Raw genomic sequence first — 18,863 nt, forward strand, 5'->3', positions numbered from 1 at the left:
CACAAGGCCTGAAGGCCACTTCAAGGTGTGGGCTACAATTGTTGTTCTTCCAGGGGCCGTTGCCACCTACTCCGGGGGCTGAAACAGGGATACCCATTTATTTACAGTCATCAGAAGCAATAGGCCTACAGCCTGAACTGCCGCGAAGCCAATGATTTTACGAATCAACCCATGAACCACCAGGAAAGGGATCACTTTATCGACCTGCAAGGTTTTACACGGCAGTTTACGAACGAGTCACTACCTTTTTATTAGGTGTTGGGGCCAACAGCCTGGAAAAACCTCTTATTTTTGTTCGTTTTGATGACTTCATCCAATCTTGAGTTATGAAAACTCTGGATCTACACAATGGATTCTTACAATCAATACATCATCGGAAAGGTCATTACAAACTCTGTAAACGCCTCACAGACATGACCCCATTTTGACCTTGTCTTCCGGGTCAAAATCGAGGTTGAAATATTCCACCAGTGGCCGTGCGTAAAGATTTTACACGTGGGTCATTCCATGTCAGACCAACGCACTTTTTCACCTCATGTCTTCCGATTTTGATAAAAATCGCTGTGATTGTAGGTCCTTATGAGCAATGAATGCTCAGCAATTTTATGCCCGATCGGACTTACCATGTGGTCAGGGCAGAAACCAATAAAATCTGACATTTTTAGGATAAAATACCACCTATTTGGTAAAAATATGTCATAACCATGTCAAATCTCATCACATATATGCAAGTTGGTATCAAAATGATGAGAGTTGCATGCTCAAATCAGTTCTTTTGTCAAAAATAAATTTTCTGAAATGTAGGTCACTGTAATCTTTAATATGTTATCGTGACCTTTAACCCAGTTTTTGAAATAATGTTTCATTCCAAAAATCAATGAAATAAAAATCTCTTGATAGAGCATGTCTTCCTTTATCAGAATCCACTAAGAAACAGTTGGGCTCTTAAAAGCTAAACAACTTTATGACTATTTTTGTACAAGTACCGTGATCTTTAATATGTTATCGTGACCTTTGACCCAATTTGTGAAACAATGCACCATTCAAAAAATCAACAAAAGAAAAATCACTTGATAGAACATGTTTTTCTCTATCACAACCAACCAAGAAACAACTGGGCTCTTCAAAATTTACAATTTTATTACAATTTGTGTACAGTTGTTAGATCACAAACTAGTCAATTTATATACTTAACATAATAAATCCACCAACAAACCTCACTCTTCTGTTTCTAAAATTACTTAAAGTGTTCACGATTTGCGATTTGTTTCTTGTTGAGGGTTGATGTGGTTTAACCAGAATCAGAATTCTGGGGTGGGCCATATTTTCCCCAAAAATTTCTTTCGAAGATTGTAAAACAAAAATCAAAACAAATCAAACAAACAAATTGAATACCTTGGATCAATCCCCCAGACCCATCGTACCCCACCCCCTCCCCCTTTCGGGTGCACCACTGAGATTATTAGTGATCCCAGTTAGAGATTACATCAAGGTTGAGATGGAGAAGCTGTCTGCCTTCCTTCAGTAGATCACAAACTTATGCAGTCTTACTTTAACCCCCTGTGATGAATCTTGAACAACAAATTAATGCATAGTAACTTTCTGAGAAATCCTCAAGAACAATTTGTTCACCATGCTGCAACTCTGACTTCAGTGCCCATTTTAATAGAGCTGCTCAGCAGCAGATTTTGTGCTAACTGTGCGATTTCCATTTAACCGTACAGCACACGAAAAGGCATGCTAACTTTCCGATGAAGTCAGAGTTGCAGCATGGTGGCATTTGTTGTTTACCATCTTGGATAAAAATTTGGCTTCGAAAAAAAGCTTCCCCCCCCCCACCCACAACCCAAATTAAGTCTCGGGTGCGTCACTGCTGGTATTTTAAAGTATGATTCTGGTTAGACCACATCCGCCCTTAACATGAAAAATCCCAAACCAATAACAATTTTAGTAACTTTGGACAGTTTTTTATTTTTATTTATTTTAGTAAAGTACATGTATAAATTGATTAATTTGTAACCTACTAACTGTACAAAAATAGTCTTTAAGTTGTAAATTTTGAAGAGCCGAGTTGTTTCTTAGTGGATTCTGATAGAGGACGACATGCTCTATCAAGTGATTTTCATTTCATTGACTTTTGGAATGATGCGTTATTTCAAAAATTGGGTCAAAGGTCACGATAACATATTAAAGATCATAGTGACTTGTACAAAAATAGTCTTGTAAATTTTGTAGAACCCAACTGTTTCTTAGCGGATTCTGAAAGAGGAAGACATGCCCTATCAAATGATTTTTATTTCGTCGATTTTTGGAATGATACATTATTTCAAAAAAGGGGTCAAAGGTCACGATAACATATTACAGAGTACAGTGACCTAAATTTCAGAAAAAAATGTTTTTGAAGAAAGAATTGATTTTTACAAGCAATTCTCATCAATTTGATACCAAATTTGCATATGTGATAAACATTTACATGGTTATGACATATTTTTACCAAAGAAGGTGGTCTGCCCTGACCACATGGAAAGTCCGATCGGGCTAAAAATTGCTGTGCATTCATTGCTCATTAGGACCTACAAGCACAGCAATTTTTATCAAAATTGGAAGACATGAGGTAAAAAAGTGGGTTGGTCTGACATGGAATGACCCACGTACAACACGTGTTGAGTCACGCTTCAGTGCTCATCCATAGAGCGCAATGCTTCTTCGTTCAAGGCGTTTTTAACATACAGTTCCCTTACGATTACTACTAGTCTGTACTGTACAGTCGTCAATATTTCATAAGTTCATATTTCCCAAACCACAGAAGCTATTTTGACAATCTATACATCATATTGAAGGGCTCTACGTACTTTACAAAAACGGATATGTTGGTGACCTTCTCGTGACCTTTTGACCTGTCTAAACCAGCAGTACCTGTAATATACTTTGAAAAGACGTCATGTAATGGCTTTTGGGTTGATACATACACCTTTTCATGCTTTACCATTACAGAATACAACTCTGGCAAAGGTCTGGTTTAAACAAATAATACCGATTATGTCACCAAATGTAAGAGCGCCCTCTAGCGGCAGATTAAAAACATCTCAACATATACTTCTACTATGTCTGTGGTAGAGTTTTTGATAATTGTTTCAAAATTGGCACATAATCTCCCTCACAATAGCAACTTATATGTGGAGTCTTAGCTTGATGACGTCATCATTGCTTTAAAGGTGCACTTTTGCAAAGCTGAGTGTATGCCAAACCAAAAGTTCGACTGAGGTGAAACTTGTTGTATTGTTAGTCAAGGACATTAACTTCTTGAACCCGAAAAGACGTCATGATGACGTCATCGTGTTGTTTCGACATGTTTTGTTAGTTACAAATCTTGAGACGAAGCAAGTTGCAATATTTGTTTTTTACACCAGGCTTTTTACTCCCGGAAACCGAACACCTAGAGTTTGTTCACAAACTCTCAATGTCTAGTTCCTATTCATAAATGTCTTTTTGGTTAAAATGCGTAATAAACGAAGAAACTCTGTGAAACTTATCCGTTTACCACGTGCTTGAGCTCTGTACGTCCGTGTGTTGCATTGTTATGACTTGAGGCGACAGTTTTCGGATCCAATAGGAGACTTTCTGGGATGATAGAGGGCAGCAGACTTACCGGGTAAATCCATTGTTCTCAGAATTATGCGCATGTTCAGAACTACGTAAACAATGGAAATTTACCCGGTATGTCTGCTGCCACCTAGCGTTGGAAAGTCTCCTATTGTGCACGTAGTCTTGGTGCAGGACGATTCTCGTTTTCCTTTCACACACAGCGCGAGCAACTCACCGACAGCGCCCGCATCGCCCTTCAACGAGAAACGTCTTGCACCAAGATTAGCGCGTAGTATGCATCTCAACGTATCCAAAAACAACCGGTTATAAACAGCTCCAACTGGTCTTTATCAACCGTTCAAACACTCCAACATGAAGCGCTCTCCACCAATAAAGGAATAGCGAAACTGTCTGAGGTATTTTTGAATATATAAGTAAAATGGAAACTTTCTGGTTTTTAAAATAAAGCATACCTAATTCTCTGACAATGTCAGTACGACCAATTTCTTTAAGTGCCTTCTTCAGCCCGTCCTCAGCCGTCTCTTGGTTTGGTTGCCTTCTAAACCAACCCAGTAGCATCTGGAAGATTTGTTCGTTGAGGTCATTTTGGTAATCGCTTTGATATGCGTAAATCTGTTCAGTTTCAAAACCTAAAAAAGTGCCGAGTTTCTTCCAATCTTTTCCAATCTTTCCGGCTACGACTCGTAACATCTTTTCATCAACACCTGATACTTTTGTTATTGACTGATGTTCTGATGACTGCCTGTTGTGAACTTTGTCTAGGGATGTGCGTGCATAACCTATAAGGAGAAAAGCAACCGAAAATTGCGTTGTATTCATTGTATTAATAAAATAATATATCTGGATATATTTCTATAAAGTTTTGCTGACATAATTTGTTTTGAAGCAAAGGTGAACATGTCGCTAACAACTTTGCTAGTAAAGTTGAGCCAATACTTCTCTCTTAATACTTATGCATGACGTCATAATTCTTACCCAAAATGAGGCTATGGGCGCACTTCCCCCATCACTTGCAGTGGCTGCGCCCATCGCCTCGTTTTGAGTTAGCTTTGCGACGTACCTCATGCATAAATATTAAGAGAGGCGTATGGGAACCAACGATATCCTTTGGCGTCATTTGGATGGTAAATTGAGTATGTGTCAGTCTGTGCAGCTTTAATGCCTAAAGAAGTGCCAAGTTGCTTCCAATCTTTTCAATATTCCAATCTACGACTCCTAACATCTCATTAATACCTGATGTATCGGATGTTGACTGATGTTCCAGTGACTGCCTCTTGCTACCTGCTCTTGGGGATGTGGGTACATAACCTATATAAGAAGAATTACAACCACACAAAGGGTTTTATCTTAAAATCGTGTTAAAGGGTCTATGTACTTTTTCCTAACACAAAACACAATGCCCACAGATTTACTATAAACTTACACAGTTTGAAGATTACGATAGTAGAAAGCTACCCTTGAAATTTTACTTACTGAGGTGCTGTAGTTTTTGAGAAATGAGTAAAACAAATAGTTGTCGTCTCACTTTTGGCATGTAAAAACGTATTAACCAGTTATGCTATGATTATGGTGTATAACCATACTAGTTAATGGAATTTTACATGCTAAAATAATGTTCGACTCATGTTAGAGGCAAATTAGTTTGTGACTTGTTTTACTCATTTCTCAAAAAATATAGAACCTCAGTTAGTAATATTTGAAGGAAAGCTTTCCACTATCATTGTCTTCAAACCCTGTAAGTTTAATGTAAACCTGTGGACATTTTGAAAAAGAACCCAAATCTTTTAATAAAATAATTTGCCTGATGCAACTGATCTGGTTCCAACATATTGCTGAAATAATTCATGTTACCTTTCGAAAGGTTTACCTGTAAAGGTAAGTGCCAAATCAGTCTTGTCTAGCATTATAAGTCAACTGTCGTTTTCAATACCCAAAACGACCAACCTGTGAGGTCATCAATTATTTATACATTTACAGGCAACTGAATGAATGACAGAATAATTTTGTCAAACATTATTCGGCTCAAGTTGACATTGACAAATCAAAAGAAACTGTGATAAAAAAAGCAATTTGTATGCAAGTGTCATTATAAACCCAAATAATTCAACCAACCTGGGATCCTTGCAGATAAATCCCGCCGACTTATTTGAACCAATGCACTTCTCAACCATTCCCTCGCTTGTTCCTTACTATCAGATTGCTTGCTCCACCAAGAAACTAGCATCTGATGAGCCTGTTCTTCTGGGTTGCTCTCAGCGAGACGTTCAAACTTGCCAATCTCTGCTTGTGTGAACTTAAGCTTGATTGCGAGTTGCTTCCAGTCCTTGCAGAGGTTTGCCGCTAAAGTCCGTAGGAATGTCTCGTCAACTGTACTTCCAACAAAACGTTTTTAAAGCTGACTTTATTTTGCCGGGAATTGGCTCCATTTTAAGTATATAGGAACTTCTGATAAATAGCTTGCATAACAATTTAAGAATATTTACCATATTACACCCAAAGTTCATCCAAATATCATTCAAATGTCCATCATCAGTTTCATACAAAATACAAACTGTGTTAATGATTTGGATTGTGTACAGTGTGTTTCAACAAAACCTGCTATGGTCCCACGTTTTACCGTACGCAATCTTTTATAATGAATTACCACATGCAGCTTTTTTTTTCTTAAATTGCATTTATTGATGTTCACTTGAAGAAGTCATTACAAAGTCACATTTCAATAGGAGACTTTTGGGACGTTTGGTTGCAGCAGACTTACCAGGTAAAGTCATACAGCTATATATGGGTGCGTTCGATTAGCTTCCCCGGGTCGACCCCGGTGTGTGGCGGTTTTTTTTTTCCAGGACGAACGTGTGCAGATAATTACTCACATTCGTCCTGGAAAAAAAAATCGCCACACACCGGGGTCGAACCAGGGAAGCTAAACGAACGCACCCAACATAGCTCTATAGGTAAATCCATTGTTCTCGGTAATGTGCGCATGCTCAGAACTACGTAAACAATGGAAATTTACCTGGTAAGTCTGCTGCCGCCTAGCGTTCCAAAGTCTCCCATTGAGTGAGTGGAAGAGAACACTGCTACACAGATTGGCGACTTTGGCTACAGCTACGGCTAGATCAGCGCGTCTGTCAGTGTTGAAGAATAGCAGACGCGCGCGCCCTAGCCGTAGCTGTAGCCGAAGTCGCCAATTCGGACATGGCCTAAATAGTGAAGAATCCATTATTTACTCACGTGTCGGGGCGCCACCAAGCAAACCTTCTGCTAGTGTTAGATCAATGTTTGTCTCCGGTTTAATGCCAAGATCAACAAGAGTCAAAGCGTCACACAACTGGGAAAATAATTGACAGAAAAACTTTACCCCCAAAAATTCTCGCATTCATGTTTGGATTATTAACCATTGTCCTATGGATTTAATAAAATGTGGCCGATTTTTTTTTATATCTGTGCCTCTGTGCGACATTTGTATTCCATTGGACATAATAAGAAATACGTTGTTTCTTCTCATTCAATTATGCTCAACTTTGGGGAACTATAATGTGCGGCGGTAGTGTATAGGCAGCTAGATGTGCGCAGGGCTATATTCTGAGTGAGCCACTGACATGAGCTAATCGAATGCCAAGGTCTCCCAGCATTAACACACCGATGCATCTTCGAACAGCTGACCTGTGTGTATACGTTCGCAACTTCTCCTGGATTCACGATGATCGTAAAATAGTTATTCCCAAGATAAACTTACAATACCAAATTATTTTACAAGCCCACGTTGATACCAAAGTACACGTCTTCAAACAAAAATTATTATTGCTCACAAAATGCTATTGTAAAGGCAGTGGACACTATTGGTAATTACTCAAAATAATTATTAGCATAAACCTTTCTTGGTGACGAATAAAGGGGAGAGGTTGATGGTATAAAACATTGTGCGAAACGGCTCCCTCTTAAGTGCCATAATTTACGAGAAAGAAGTAATTTTCCGCGAATTTGATTTCGAGACCTCAGATTTAGAACTTGAGGTCTCGATATCAACCATCTAAACGCACACAACTTCGTGTGACAAGGGTGGTATTTTCTTTCATTATTATCTCGCAACTTCGATGACCGATTGAGCTCAAAGTTTCACAGGTTTGTTATTTTATGCATATGTTGAGATACACCAACTGTGAAGGCTAGTCTTTGACAATTACCAATAGTGTCCACTAGGGTTGGTATGCGTGTGTAAATTGTGTGGATGTACCTTGAACCTTTTGTTGTTTGTGTACAGATTCTGCAATGCGGGACGAATTGCCAACTTCCTGTGAATGATGTCTTTCAGGTCGGAGACGGTTGTTTTATGATCGAGTCGTAGACAGAGGGTTTGGGGGTCGATGGGCGTCTTTATAAAGATCTGTATCATGTGATGTGTGTCCTTGCTTCTATTCGATGCTGACTCGTCTCTGTATAGATACGATTGGATGTTTTAATGACAATACCTTAAATTACTTCTGCTAGTAGACAATAGAGATATTTTGGTCGTATTATTAAAGGAACACGTTGCCTTGGATCGGCCGAGTTGGTCTTTGCATAGCGTTTGTAATCGTTGATAAAATGCATATGAGTAGAAAAATGATGTAAAAATAGAATACAATGATTCACACAAACATGCACGGTTTTTCTATTGCATCGTCGACTAACACAGTCGGCCATTTATGGGAGTCAAATTTGACTCCCATAAATGGCCGACCGTGTTAGTTCGCAAAGTAACCGGGAAAACCACACAATTTCGAGGCAAATTTGTGTGGATCATTGTAATCTACTTTTAAAACATCTTTCTAACCATTGTGCATTGTATAACAAACGGTTACAAATAGTTTGTATAGACCAACTCGTCCAATTCAAGGCAACGTACGTGTTCCTTTAACAATGGAATATAAATCATTGTCAGACAAAAATTGTGTTGCATAAAAACAATCGTCTTATCAGTACCCTTTAGAAAATGATGACTAGGGTATTGGGCATCGTAAATAAATCCCACGTCAGTGTGATTTTCTGCCTCGGCGTTAAACTCTTTGGAAACTCCATAGTAGGTAGGCTAAAGCCTCCCTTGACATTCTGTTTAAGTTTATGTACAAAGTATACGGTACCTTTTTGCTTGTGCTCCGCATTGTTCTTTGCCCAATGATGAATCTGACGTGATCGTCTTGGTGTCTTGATGCTGTCCCGATGGCTTTGTCCTCTCTGCTAATGCAGATTTGAAAGCCGCCTGTCTACTCTTCTTGATTTTGTTCTTCCTCTCTACTGGTTTTGCCCTTGAATGATCATAGACGACCCTTAACCTCTTCCGGTCTTCATACCACTGTTTTAGAGATGGCTGAGACATGTTGGTGACGCTTTGGGGTGTAATCATTGAAGAAAAATCATTGGTTAATATTTTAAGTTTGGAACTAAGTAAATGCATCATTAATTTGCATGAACTTACCTGCATTAAATCTGAAGCCCGGGGCACTTTACGTGTTGATTTCTTGTGGTTTCGACAATTTACATGCTATACTGTAAACATATTACTACCACACACGTGGACACATGCAGACGACCGAAAGTAAGCTTTCTATGTCTGTGTTTTGATTGGTCGTCCGGGGTGACCAATCAAAACAAACACAGCTAAGGTTGCTTTTAGTCAATGCATTTATCCAATGGTATCGTTGTATCCAATGGAATCACTGGATCTAAATAGCAGGTACCTGTCTTTATCCTTGCGGATAAAGCAAGGACCCAGTCTAGCACTATCGTTTGCGAGCTTGCTAGGACTAGACTGTGTTGTTAAATGGGAATATTTAATACCATTAACAACACATACAAAGTACCGGTAAGTAGTTTTGGGGCCAACAAAAATGCACAGCACACAGAACCCCAATACACACATTCAATGGGAGTTGCTGACCCCCTGGTGACAACAACGTTTAGTTACAAACGTAAGAGGCGCGTTTCCACCTGTTTTGTGTAGATTTGGGTGTCATCCATCAAACGGCCTTTAATATACAACATTAGACTTCAAGCCAGGCTTCTTTTGTTTATATGAAATGACAGGCTAATACTGGAAACAACAGAAGCCATACCATGATATCAACATTTCCATTGGCATGTAAAGAGACAAACTGCTTGTGTTTATCTGTTTCCATAGTGACACTTTACCTGGCTGATGACGACGCTTTACTATGAAACCATTATTATGTTTGTTCCCATCTCAAGTTTGGATTGACAGACTTTAGGGTCACAGGGTTTAAGTACTCTTTTGTTAATCCTGGCCAGCTTGAAATGGATTGTCTCTGTCCCTAGTTCCCTGCTCCTCTCCCAATTTCCACCCTGTTTTCCTGTCCTATCCCAATCTACCCTACCCTTTTTCACATTTTTCTTGTTGTATCCAAACCTTATGTCAGTCATCATCATTTAGGACCAGTGTTTTAGTTGCCATTATTTAGCATGTATGCCTTTATGTAGTTCTGTTCAACATATGTTTTTGTTTTGCTTTTCCTATTACTATCTTATTTGCAATTACATGTATTGTTATTTTTCTTTATGAAATGGCCGAATAAATAATAATAATAACAATAATAATAATAATAATAATAATAATAATAATAATAATAATAATAATAATAATAATAATAATAATAATAATAATAATAATAATAATAATAATAATAATAATAATAATAATAATAATAATAATAATAATAATAATAATAATAATAATAATAATAATAATAATAATAATAATAATAATAATAATAATAATAATAATTAAGTATTGATCCGTCATTTTGTCCGTCCACACGTTGACTATAATGTGGCTATATACTGGAGTCGGAAGAAATGCAGTGACGATTTTTGTGGAGGTATTTTAAAAGGGATACACGTCGTCCGTATAAAGCAAATTTGCGACTAGTGTATTCCTTTCTGGTAGGCTTACTTCTCTGTGAGCTTTGGAAAACTATTTTCCAATATGTTAAATAGGCCAAACATCTCGCATCGAGATGAGAGAAAGAAAATAACCAAGTTCTGTCAGCTTGCCAAAATATAAATATCTGATGGAACAAAGTCTATTTTGGAAAAATAAAATGTGGTGAAAACCAAATTAAAGGGTGTCTTTTGTTCTCTCCTCTGAGTCGAAATGTATCTGATTCTTAGAAACATGCGCGATTCTGTAGTCGCAGCGCTGTAGCCAAGGTGGAAGGGCGGAAATCCTTGACCCAATTCCATAAAGCTCTTAAAGGCACTGGCTGGACACTCACTTGGTAATTACTCAACATAATTTGTTAGCATAACAACTTAATTGGCAACAAGCAAAGGAGAGGTTTTGATAGTACAAAACATTGTGAGAAACGGCTCCCTCTGCAGTAACGTAGTTTTCGAGAAAGAAGTAATTTTCCGCGAATTTGATTTCGAGACCTCAGGATTAGATTTTGAGGTCCCCAAATCTGCCTCTGAAAGCACACAATTCCGCGTGAGAAAGGTGTTTTTTCTTTCATTATTATCTCGCAACTTCTACGACCAATTGAGTTCAAATTTTCACAGGTTTGTTATTTTGTGCATATGTTGCAATACACCAAGTCTTTGACAATTACCAAAGGTGTCCAGTGTCTTAAAGCCATTGGACCCTTTCGGTAAACAGTATTGTCCGAGGCCACACTTCGTGTATCACAACTTCTATATCAAAAACCTGTGAAAATTTGGGCTTAATCGGTCATCGGAGTCGGGAGAAAATAACAGGAAAACCCACCCTTGTATCCGCGCGTTTCGCCGTGTCATGACATGTGTTTAAATTAAATCCATAATTCTCGTTAACGAGATTTGATATTGTTTTACTGTTTTCTCAAAAAGTAAAGCATTTCATGGACTAATATTTCAAGAGAAGTATTACACAACTAGCTTCTGTAAACCCTGTAAGTTATTTGTAAATCTGTGAACTTTTTTTTCTGTACCGAAATGGTCCAATGTGTTTAAAGCAGAAAATACCGCTTTTCAAATATATTTGCTAAAGTGTGGTGATCCCAATCATTAGGTTGGCATGAGATTTACCATAACCCCCCCCCCCACCCCACAACACACACACGCACACCGTACGGTAGTAAAAGTGTGGTAGGCGGGGAAATTGCCGAGAACATTGTGTACGGGTTTAGTTTGGGAACAATGCAACCTAGCCAAAGCTGTAAAATAAAACATAATGTCCGTCGCCATGGCAGCGAGGTTAACTGTAGGGCGCAGGAGCGTTACCATGGAGAAACAGGTCAACACAACCGAACTCTCTTTGTTCGTTCCATCGATTCCTCTGTGCATCTATAGTTGCATTTTGGTGTCGCGCCTAGAGTAATGTATGTAATATTTTAGAATTTGCGCTTTTTATATCACATTATTTAGGGAATAACAGTGTTCGTACCCGGTCTTCACTGCGTGGTAATGACCGGGTTGGTGGCTGGCGCTGCTGTTAACGGACCGAGCCCGGCTCGTTAACAGTGCCAGCCACCAACCCGGTCACTACCTCGCAGTGAAGACCGGGTACGAACACTGTTATTCCCTAATTAATTAATTATATCAAATTATGGAATAATTATTAACTGTCATCCAGTGGTAAGCCTTCCATTTCATTCATTTCATTCATTCAATGGTTTATTAAAATTAATTATATGTCATTCTAACAATATAAAAGTTAGCTTTTCTGTTATGTGTGTTGAATAAGGCCGTATTAACATCAAGACGGATAAAAAAAAAATACACAAAATTATCAATATTGTCTGGCTTACAAAAACAGATCATATATCTCCGAAAAATGAATCAAATTTTTACTTGTGCCTTGGACAATTACACGAATAACATGTAAGCTACAGTTAGATAGATAGATAGTCGATAAATGATTGATACTGGGAACATGACAATTTCATGGGTTTTTAAGCTTCTATTAAATTTATCAAATAAACGATTTAATTGGTTTGTTGTATTAACAAAGAACTTGACTGTCTTATTTACCGTTATGCACAAATCTGAAAAGCGTAACTGCAGTGACGCTTCTATGTGTACTCCCATTAGGGATTATTCTTTATGTAGGGACATTATTCGCTCAGATATCTCAAAATCGTGAACAATTTTTGAAATGAAATTTTCACACTATTCGTTTATATAAGATTAAAACAATCGAACGGTTCCCAAAACCAGAGGTAGGCATTTGCTCTGCTGTTAACAAGTACAATCGTCACAAAAAGGTAAATAACTTGATGGCGATTGAGCCTTTCCGTATATAAAGTGTATTCATGAGAATGTCACCTACCTGCGAGGAGTCAAAACTCCCGTTGAAACTGACTGACACCAGTCGTACAGCTGGTGAAGAAATGCATGTATACGGCCCTTCTCTGAATCGGCATCTGGTAATGATTCTGACAAGAAAGGAGAGGTGTTCTTCTCTATATACTGAATCAACCTTGCAGGCTCAAATGTTGCCATACTGCTGTCTAGCTAGTCTGACGATGGTTGGAATCTGTCTCACTGTGGTTAGACTTGGTTTCAAGTCTTTGATCGAGGCTTTTTAGTCGTCCTGATAGCCGCTACAAACAGCGCCCTCTTGTGATCTTTCTTCGTCCTTTAGCCTACGATTAGATGCGCGTGATAGCTAATAATGTGGGGCGTTGTTCGTGGCTGGGATGCAAAAGAATAACCGCAATCTAAGACTTGAATCAAGTCTACACTGTGGTTTGCTTGTCATTCTGAGCCCCACTCTTGGCTCTGTGCCAAAAGGTGTGGTCTGCGTCTAGTTACCTACTTCAAACGTTACACTGATTAATGCGGTGTTGGGTAAACATTGAGGCGCCAGGCTTTTCAAAGGGTTGCGCATTTGTCTAAAATGGATTCGTTTAAAGTAGGTCTGCTGTACAATGGCTAAGCCCATTAAAGTTATTTTTTTGAAGCTTTTTAATATGCCATTCCTCCGAAAATAGTAGTAGATATTCGCCGTGGTTTATACCTTGATGAAAGAAACACTATTTCATTTCAAGGGACCACCATTACTTGCCAATTTTCATGCTTTTATTCTGTGAGGATTGGTCAATTGTTAACAACATATTTTTATTAGAAACACTGCAACATTCTTTTCTTATTTCATGGATTAATTTATTTATTTGATTCTTTCAGCTGCAGGTATTTCTCATGCAATTATCCACATTTTCCTTTACAGGGTCTTAATTATTTAAATAATTGTTTAATGCTAGGTCAGCTCGGAGAAAAATAACAAAAAAGTATTATTGGCAAAGATCTTTTTGTTGAAAAGCTTACTGGTGGTTAAGTTCACATTTGAACTATTTTTTTCTGTCTCTGAAATGAAGTTTGTTAATATCAAGAACTACATGAATGAAAACGTCTCATCAGCATCTGAGCAAAAAGTACCTAACATTGTTACAAAAAAATTACCTGAAAGGTCCTATCTAGATTGTTTTGTTTTTCTAGTATAGCCAGGTTCAAATCTCCTGCGAATGTGAATGCGATACGAATGTTGATATCAAAAGTTCACAAATAATTTGCAGAGGTTGAATTGTGCGAATATTGCATTGTGCGAATATCGCAGCGAAAACAGAGTTGTGATGTAAAATTCAAGTAAAATCCGTATCGAATTCACATTCGCAGGAAGTATGAACCAGGCTTGAGGCTTTCAATTTTAAATTTAAAAAATATTCAGAAAGATAAATTCACAAGCATGCAAAAGTTTCAACTCAATTCGGGGTCTGTTAGCTTGAGAAAAAAACCTTTCATTTAGTACGAGGTACTCAAGTATCTTGTAAGAAGGTACGAAGTGTCAAAGGTACGAAGGTTATAAATCTTCGTTAGATTGTCGAGAAGGCTACTTACCCCACCATGTTGGTCTAACTCGGACGGAAATTTACTTCCAATCGGTTTCAAGGAGCAGTGTCGGAACGCTCGCATTTTCACGCGAAATCTCGAAGGGGTCCGAGGCCAGCTCTCGCTGCAAATGAAATCGAGCTCTACGCTTCATTATCGAGCACGGAGCGCACGGACTGTATCCTGATGATCCTCTTGGTAATAAGTCATGACATTAATTTTTGAGAGGGAATGTGGTGCAATGAATATTCATGTACCTACTTTGCATATCATTTGTTTACACTGTGCCTCTGTTTCCAAAACGTCCTCACTTAATTCCGATAAGAACGTGGCAATTTTTTAGGGTTTGTGTACTTTTTGTTAACACAAAACACAATGTCCAAAGATTTACATTAAACTTACACCGTTTGAAGAAAGCTTCCCTTGGGGTGATGTTTTATCAGACAGGTGAACTTCGATATCTCGCGTATTGTTGTTTTCGTCAGTTGTTGGTTTTGGTGTTTGATTTCCTAGTTTATAGCGGTGCCCAATTTTGTGTGATTTAGTAAAAGCATTGTGTAATAACAATGGGAGAATTTGAGGCGCTAGACGGCAGCAGACTTACCAGGTAAAACTCCATTGTTTACGTAGTTCTGAGCATGCGCACATTATCGAGAGCAATGTATTTTACCCATAGAGTCTATGGTTTTACCTGGTAAGTATGCTGCCACCAAGCGCCCTGAAAGTCTCCCATTAATAGTTGTAACAAGTTTTGAAGAAATCAATATAAACCACAAGTTTTTAAGAATTTTAATCAATTGGAGAGACGGACACAGACAGTTCGAAAAATTCTTGTCATAATTTTATTTCAATTCAGGACGTACTTAACAGTAATTTTAAATGAATTGTGGCATGTTTATTTGATTCACATTACAATACAGGTTTAATTTTATCCCACCCCATCCGTCTTCATAAACTTGTCCATGTTACATTTAAGTTTTGAGTGCTTTTTGGCGGTCGTATAAACCAATAACTGTTTCGGTCATTGACCAGTGATTTACCAATGGTCAATTCAACTGAAAACAGTTACTTTTGGTACGACCCCAAAGCGCCCAACCTGTTGTGCGTCACTTCATGCGTCTGAAAACCTATAAAACCCTTGGGCTTGTAATACATCATGCCTGTAATAGGGGAACAGAGTGTTGAAATCCAAATTAATTACACAGTTTTCGAAGAAACATACGCGGGACCATGGTCATTTTCAAAATCATAGCTTAGTATAAGCTTTGACTGCGGATTAGGCTCCGTCTCCCAACAGCAAACGTTTTTAAAACGACTGGAAGGAGAGTAGTATGTAAGGCGTATATGACCTCCTTTTTATAAGGAGGGTCATGACCCTCAGTCATGAGGGTCTTCGATCTACCCTATGAAGCACAAATCATTCGTCTTGGATCGTCTCACTGATATAAAAATGGAGTCGAAGCGTCTAAACACTTTGCTTTGACCAGTACAGGTAAAGGTTTCGTGTCCGATTTGTGGGAAGAGCTTTTCGCGTAGCGACAATATGAAACGACACCGACAGACACACAAGCACCCCAGTATCGGAAGCCAATCGAAAGCTTGTCCTATTTGTGATAAGGTGTTTTCCACTTCAAACAATTTGAAGAAACATCTTCAAAATCATAAGGAGGAGGAGGAGGAGGACCTCCTCGAAGGTGATAGTGGCGAGTCCACAGAAGGGGAGGATTTTGAAGATGAGGAAGTGGAGTGGGAGGAGCTTCATGAAGACGATAGTGATGAATCGACAGATGATGATGATTTTGAAAATGAAGACGTGATGGAGGAAGGGGACTACCGTGAAGATGATGATAGTGATGGACTAACAGATGATGATGATGGCCATGAAAATGAAGGAGATGAGGAGAAGGAGGAGTTCCTTGAAGACGATAGTGGTTAATCGGCACATGATAAGACTTATGAAAGCGAAGAATTGGAGGAGGAGGAGGAGGAGGAGGAGGGATTATGTGAAGACGATCGTGATGAATCAACTGATGATGACGATTTTGAAGATGAAGAGGAGGAGGAGGAGGAGGAATTTCAAGAAGACGATAGCGATCTATCAACAGACGAAAGTGCTTATGAGAATGAAGAGGAAGAGAGCGGGAGACGTGCAACGAAAATACTGAATTTTTCGATAAAGAATGCTAAACTTATGTTGAAATGATGAAAGGTTTTTCAATCCTACACCCCAAGATTGTATTGTTTGATTTGGTGTAACCCTGACCCAAATGAGGTCTCAGGTTACAGTATATTTTGTGTTTTACAAAATATGATCTTTATTTCATTGTGTAATTTTGATTTCCCTTTTTTTCATTGCTCATGTGTTTATTCCACATGTGCATTTTCAATTTGCCATGGTTGTGCATTTTCTCTGGTCATGGTGTCCCTTTGTTTATTGTGTTTACCAGCCATGCTATTCAAATGGTGTTTTAACTCATGCTCTTTGATCTTCACCTATCTATTCAACTATGCTTATAATCTTTACCTTCTTGGAGGAAGTGGAGATACACCTTTTGTTTCCTTCTGGGAATGGCCAGTACCCTTTTTCTTTAATCCATGACCACGAACCCAAGCTGTGAAGTCGTAAAGATTTATCTTTACTTCACTCCCTCTATTTCAAATGGACCAATCAACTTTAGAGCCATAAGTGATATTTTTCAAACCATCCAATGAGAGTAAACAGCTGACCTAAGCTGAGGCATGGTCGGAGGCCTGGCTTGGCCCAAAATTCTGGTCAGACCAAGCACTCCACCATTTGCCATCGCTCCAGCTGGATGTGTGTCCGCACATGCCTCTACGACTATCTTTTCTTCAAGTGCTTGTTAAATCATTTCTCCAAGCAACTTTCTTATTCTGGAGTGAAGACAACTTCTACTTTTAAATGAATGTTGGCTCTCTATAATAGGTGAGTTTTAGTATTTAAGTAATATTTGTAACTTGTTATTTGGATGTTTCCAGTAAGGTCTCTGTTGAAGTTAGAATTTGATTTATGATTTTTGAATTTCACAGACAACCTTTAAACTTTCATTTTTATTAAATGTATTTCCTTAAATTCTCTTAAGCACTTTTGTTTTATATTTAATTCTATGATGAAAGATCTATCATGCTATTATCTGAATTGGAGAAACAGATCTTTATGCTTTTAAGCATGTATGTTTTAAGTTCTTTAAAAAGATTTGTTGCAACTTTTTTTGATTTATTGAGGAGAGACCTACATGCATTTGCTTTTGCCGATTTCTCATTTTGTATTCTTGATAAGAACTAACAGAATAGTCATGATATTTACCACCAGCTGATTCAGTTGATGTATTGTGGTAAGTCATGCTATTCGTGCAGTCCTCATTACTTGGACTGGTTCTGAATACTATCAAGATATATTTTAGGTCTGCTGTGTTTTAAGTTTTACAATGTACATGTATATACTTTATATTTTAATGGCAATCCCGCATAAGACTTAAAGACACAAAGTGTTGTCTAGTGATAGAGTTTTGCATAAAAGCCAGATTGTGCTTTTGTACCCGAGGGTACTTCATACCTTATTTTATGTATTTTGCACTTGCTTAGATTTTAGAGAATGTGCTGTTTGATGTAACACTTTTAGCTCATTTAAGCTTGGACTATTTTAAGTTTGCTAAGCTGTCTTAATGAGACAGATGACAATTTTGATATGCTACATGAGGGAGTAATTTTCTCCTTGTAGCCAGATAGCCAAAAGTATTGGCTTATCTTTATTTAACTTATTGGCTTGTGGAGTTTTTTAACAAGTATTTGATATAATACTATATTTCCCGAGCGTTCCATCAGTTAGCTGACTGGATATTTTATATTCCTTGAGAGGATTGTATTGTAATATGGCATGGACCATTATCGCTCTCTATAATAGGTACAGAAGACGGAATGTGGTGATGAGGAAGATTGACTGGCCCTCTAGATAACTTCCGTCCATTTCATCTGTGACCTATCGCAAGTATAACAGTTTTTAACATTCTTGCATTTGCAAGCTTACATGTATACCGACAACGTCCTTCCGTGATAAGAGGAACTCACTGGATCGTCTCCCAACTGATGTTTGGACCTCGCCCGTAGGACGCGAACCGCGGTTTAGGATCTATTTTAGATTTGGCGCCCGAGCTCATTTTTGTATTATTTAAATATTACAGGATCCTTTAATTGTAAAGTTTATATTCTGTATTTCTTTTATTGGTGATTTATTGTTCAAATAAATCAGAGTTTCTGTTATTGTGCATCATATCTCGAATTCTCTAAACTTGGTTTTATTTCAAAAAGGGAGTTGTAAATTCATTTTCGGTTCCCGCTATTTTTGTTGGCGAACCCAGGGTTACATTTGTAACAATACAGAA

At 38.1% G+C, this 18,863-nt stretch overlaps 2 protein-coding genes across 2 annotated transcripts; one reads left to right on the top strand and one right to left on the bottom strand.

The window, feature by feature from the left end:
• Positions 1-661: 661 nt before the first annotated feature.
• LOC117302590 lies at positions 662-13,108 on the bottom strand. The gene is made up of 8 exons (XM_033786566.1): positions 12,905-13,108; positions 8,727-8,972; positions 7,841-8,039; positions 6,838-6,934; positions 5,719-5,973; positions 4,840-4,914; positions 4,059-4,385; positions 662-678 (listed from the first exon to the last, which is right to left on the bottom strand). Exons 1-8 carry the CDS (start codon positions 13,075-13,077, stop codon positions 662-664), a joined length of 1,389 nt encoding a protein of 462 aa, XP_033642457.1. The 5' UTR covers positions 13,078-13,108.
• A 2,898-nt stretch (positions 13,109-16,006) lies between these two features.
• Positions 16,007-16,666, top strand: LOC117302591 (sarcoplasmic reticulum histidine-rich calcium-binding protein-like). Its single transcript, XM_033786567.1, has 2 exons — positions 16,007-16,394; positions 16,431-16,666. The coding sequence occupies exons 1-2, from the start codon at positions 16,007-16,009 to the stop codon at positions 16,664-16,666; spliced, it is 624 nt and encodes a 207-aa protein (XP_033642458.1).
• The last annotated feature ends 2,197 nt before the right edge of the window (positions 16,667-18,863 follow it).

The sequence above is a fragment of the Asterias rubens genome, chromosome 18 (assembly GCF_902459465.1).
Source record: "Asterias rubens chromosome 18, eAstRub1.3, whole genome shotgun sequence".
Classification (NCBI taxonomy): domain Eukaryota; kingdom Metazoa; phylum Echinodermata; class Asteroidea; order Forcipulatida; family Asteriidae; genus Asterias; species Asterias rubens.

Bases quoted from the DNA above. Each gene is read 5' to 3' on its own strand.
- LOC117302591 (XM_033786567.1), top strand. From the start codon at position 16,007: ATGAAACGACACCGACAGACACACAAGCACCCCAGTATCGGAAGCCAA. The intron at 16,395-16,430 runs GTTAATCGGCAC...ATGAAAGCGAAG, and splicing joins GTTCCTTGAAGACGATAGTG to AATTGGAGGAGGAGGAGGAG.
- LOC117302590 (XM_033786566.1), bottom strand. From the start codon at position 13,077: ATGGCAACATTTGAGCCTGCAAGGTTGATTCAGTATATAGAGAAGAAC. The intron at 6,935-7,840 runs GTACATCCACAC...TTATTTTCCCAG, and splicing joins CAAACAACAAAAGGTTCAAG to TTGTGTGACGCTTTGACTCT. The intron at 4,386-4,839 runs GTATTAATGAGA...TTCTCCTTATAG, and splicing joins GTCAACATCCGATACATCAG to GTTATGCACGCACATCCCTA.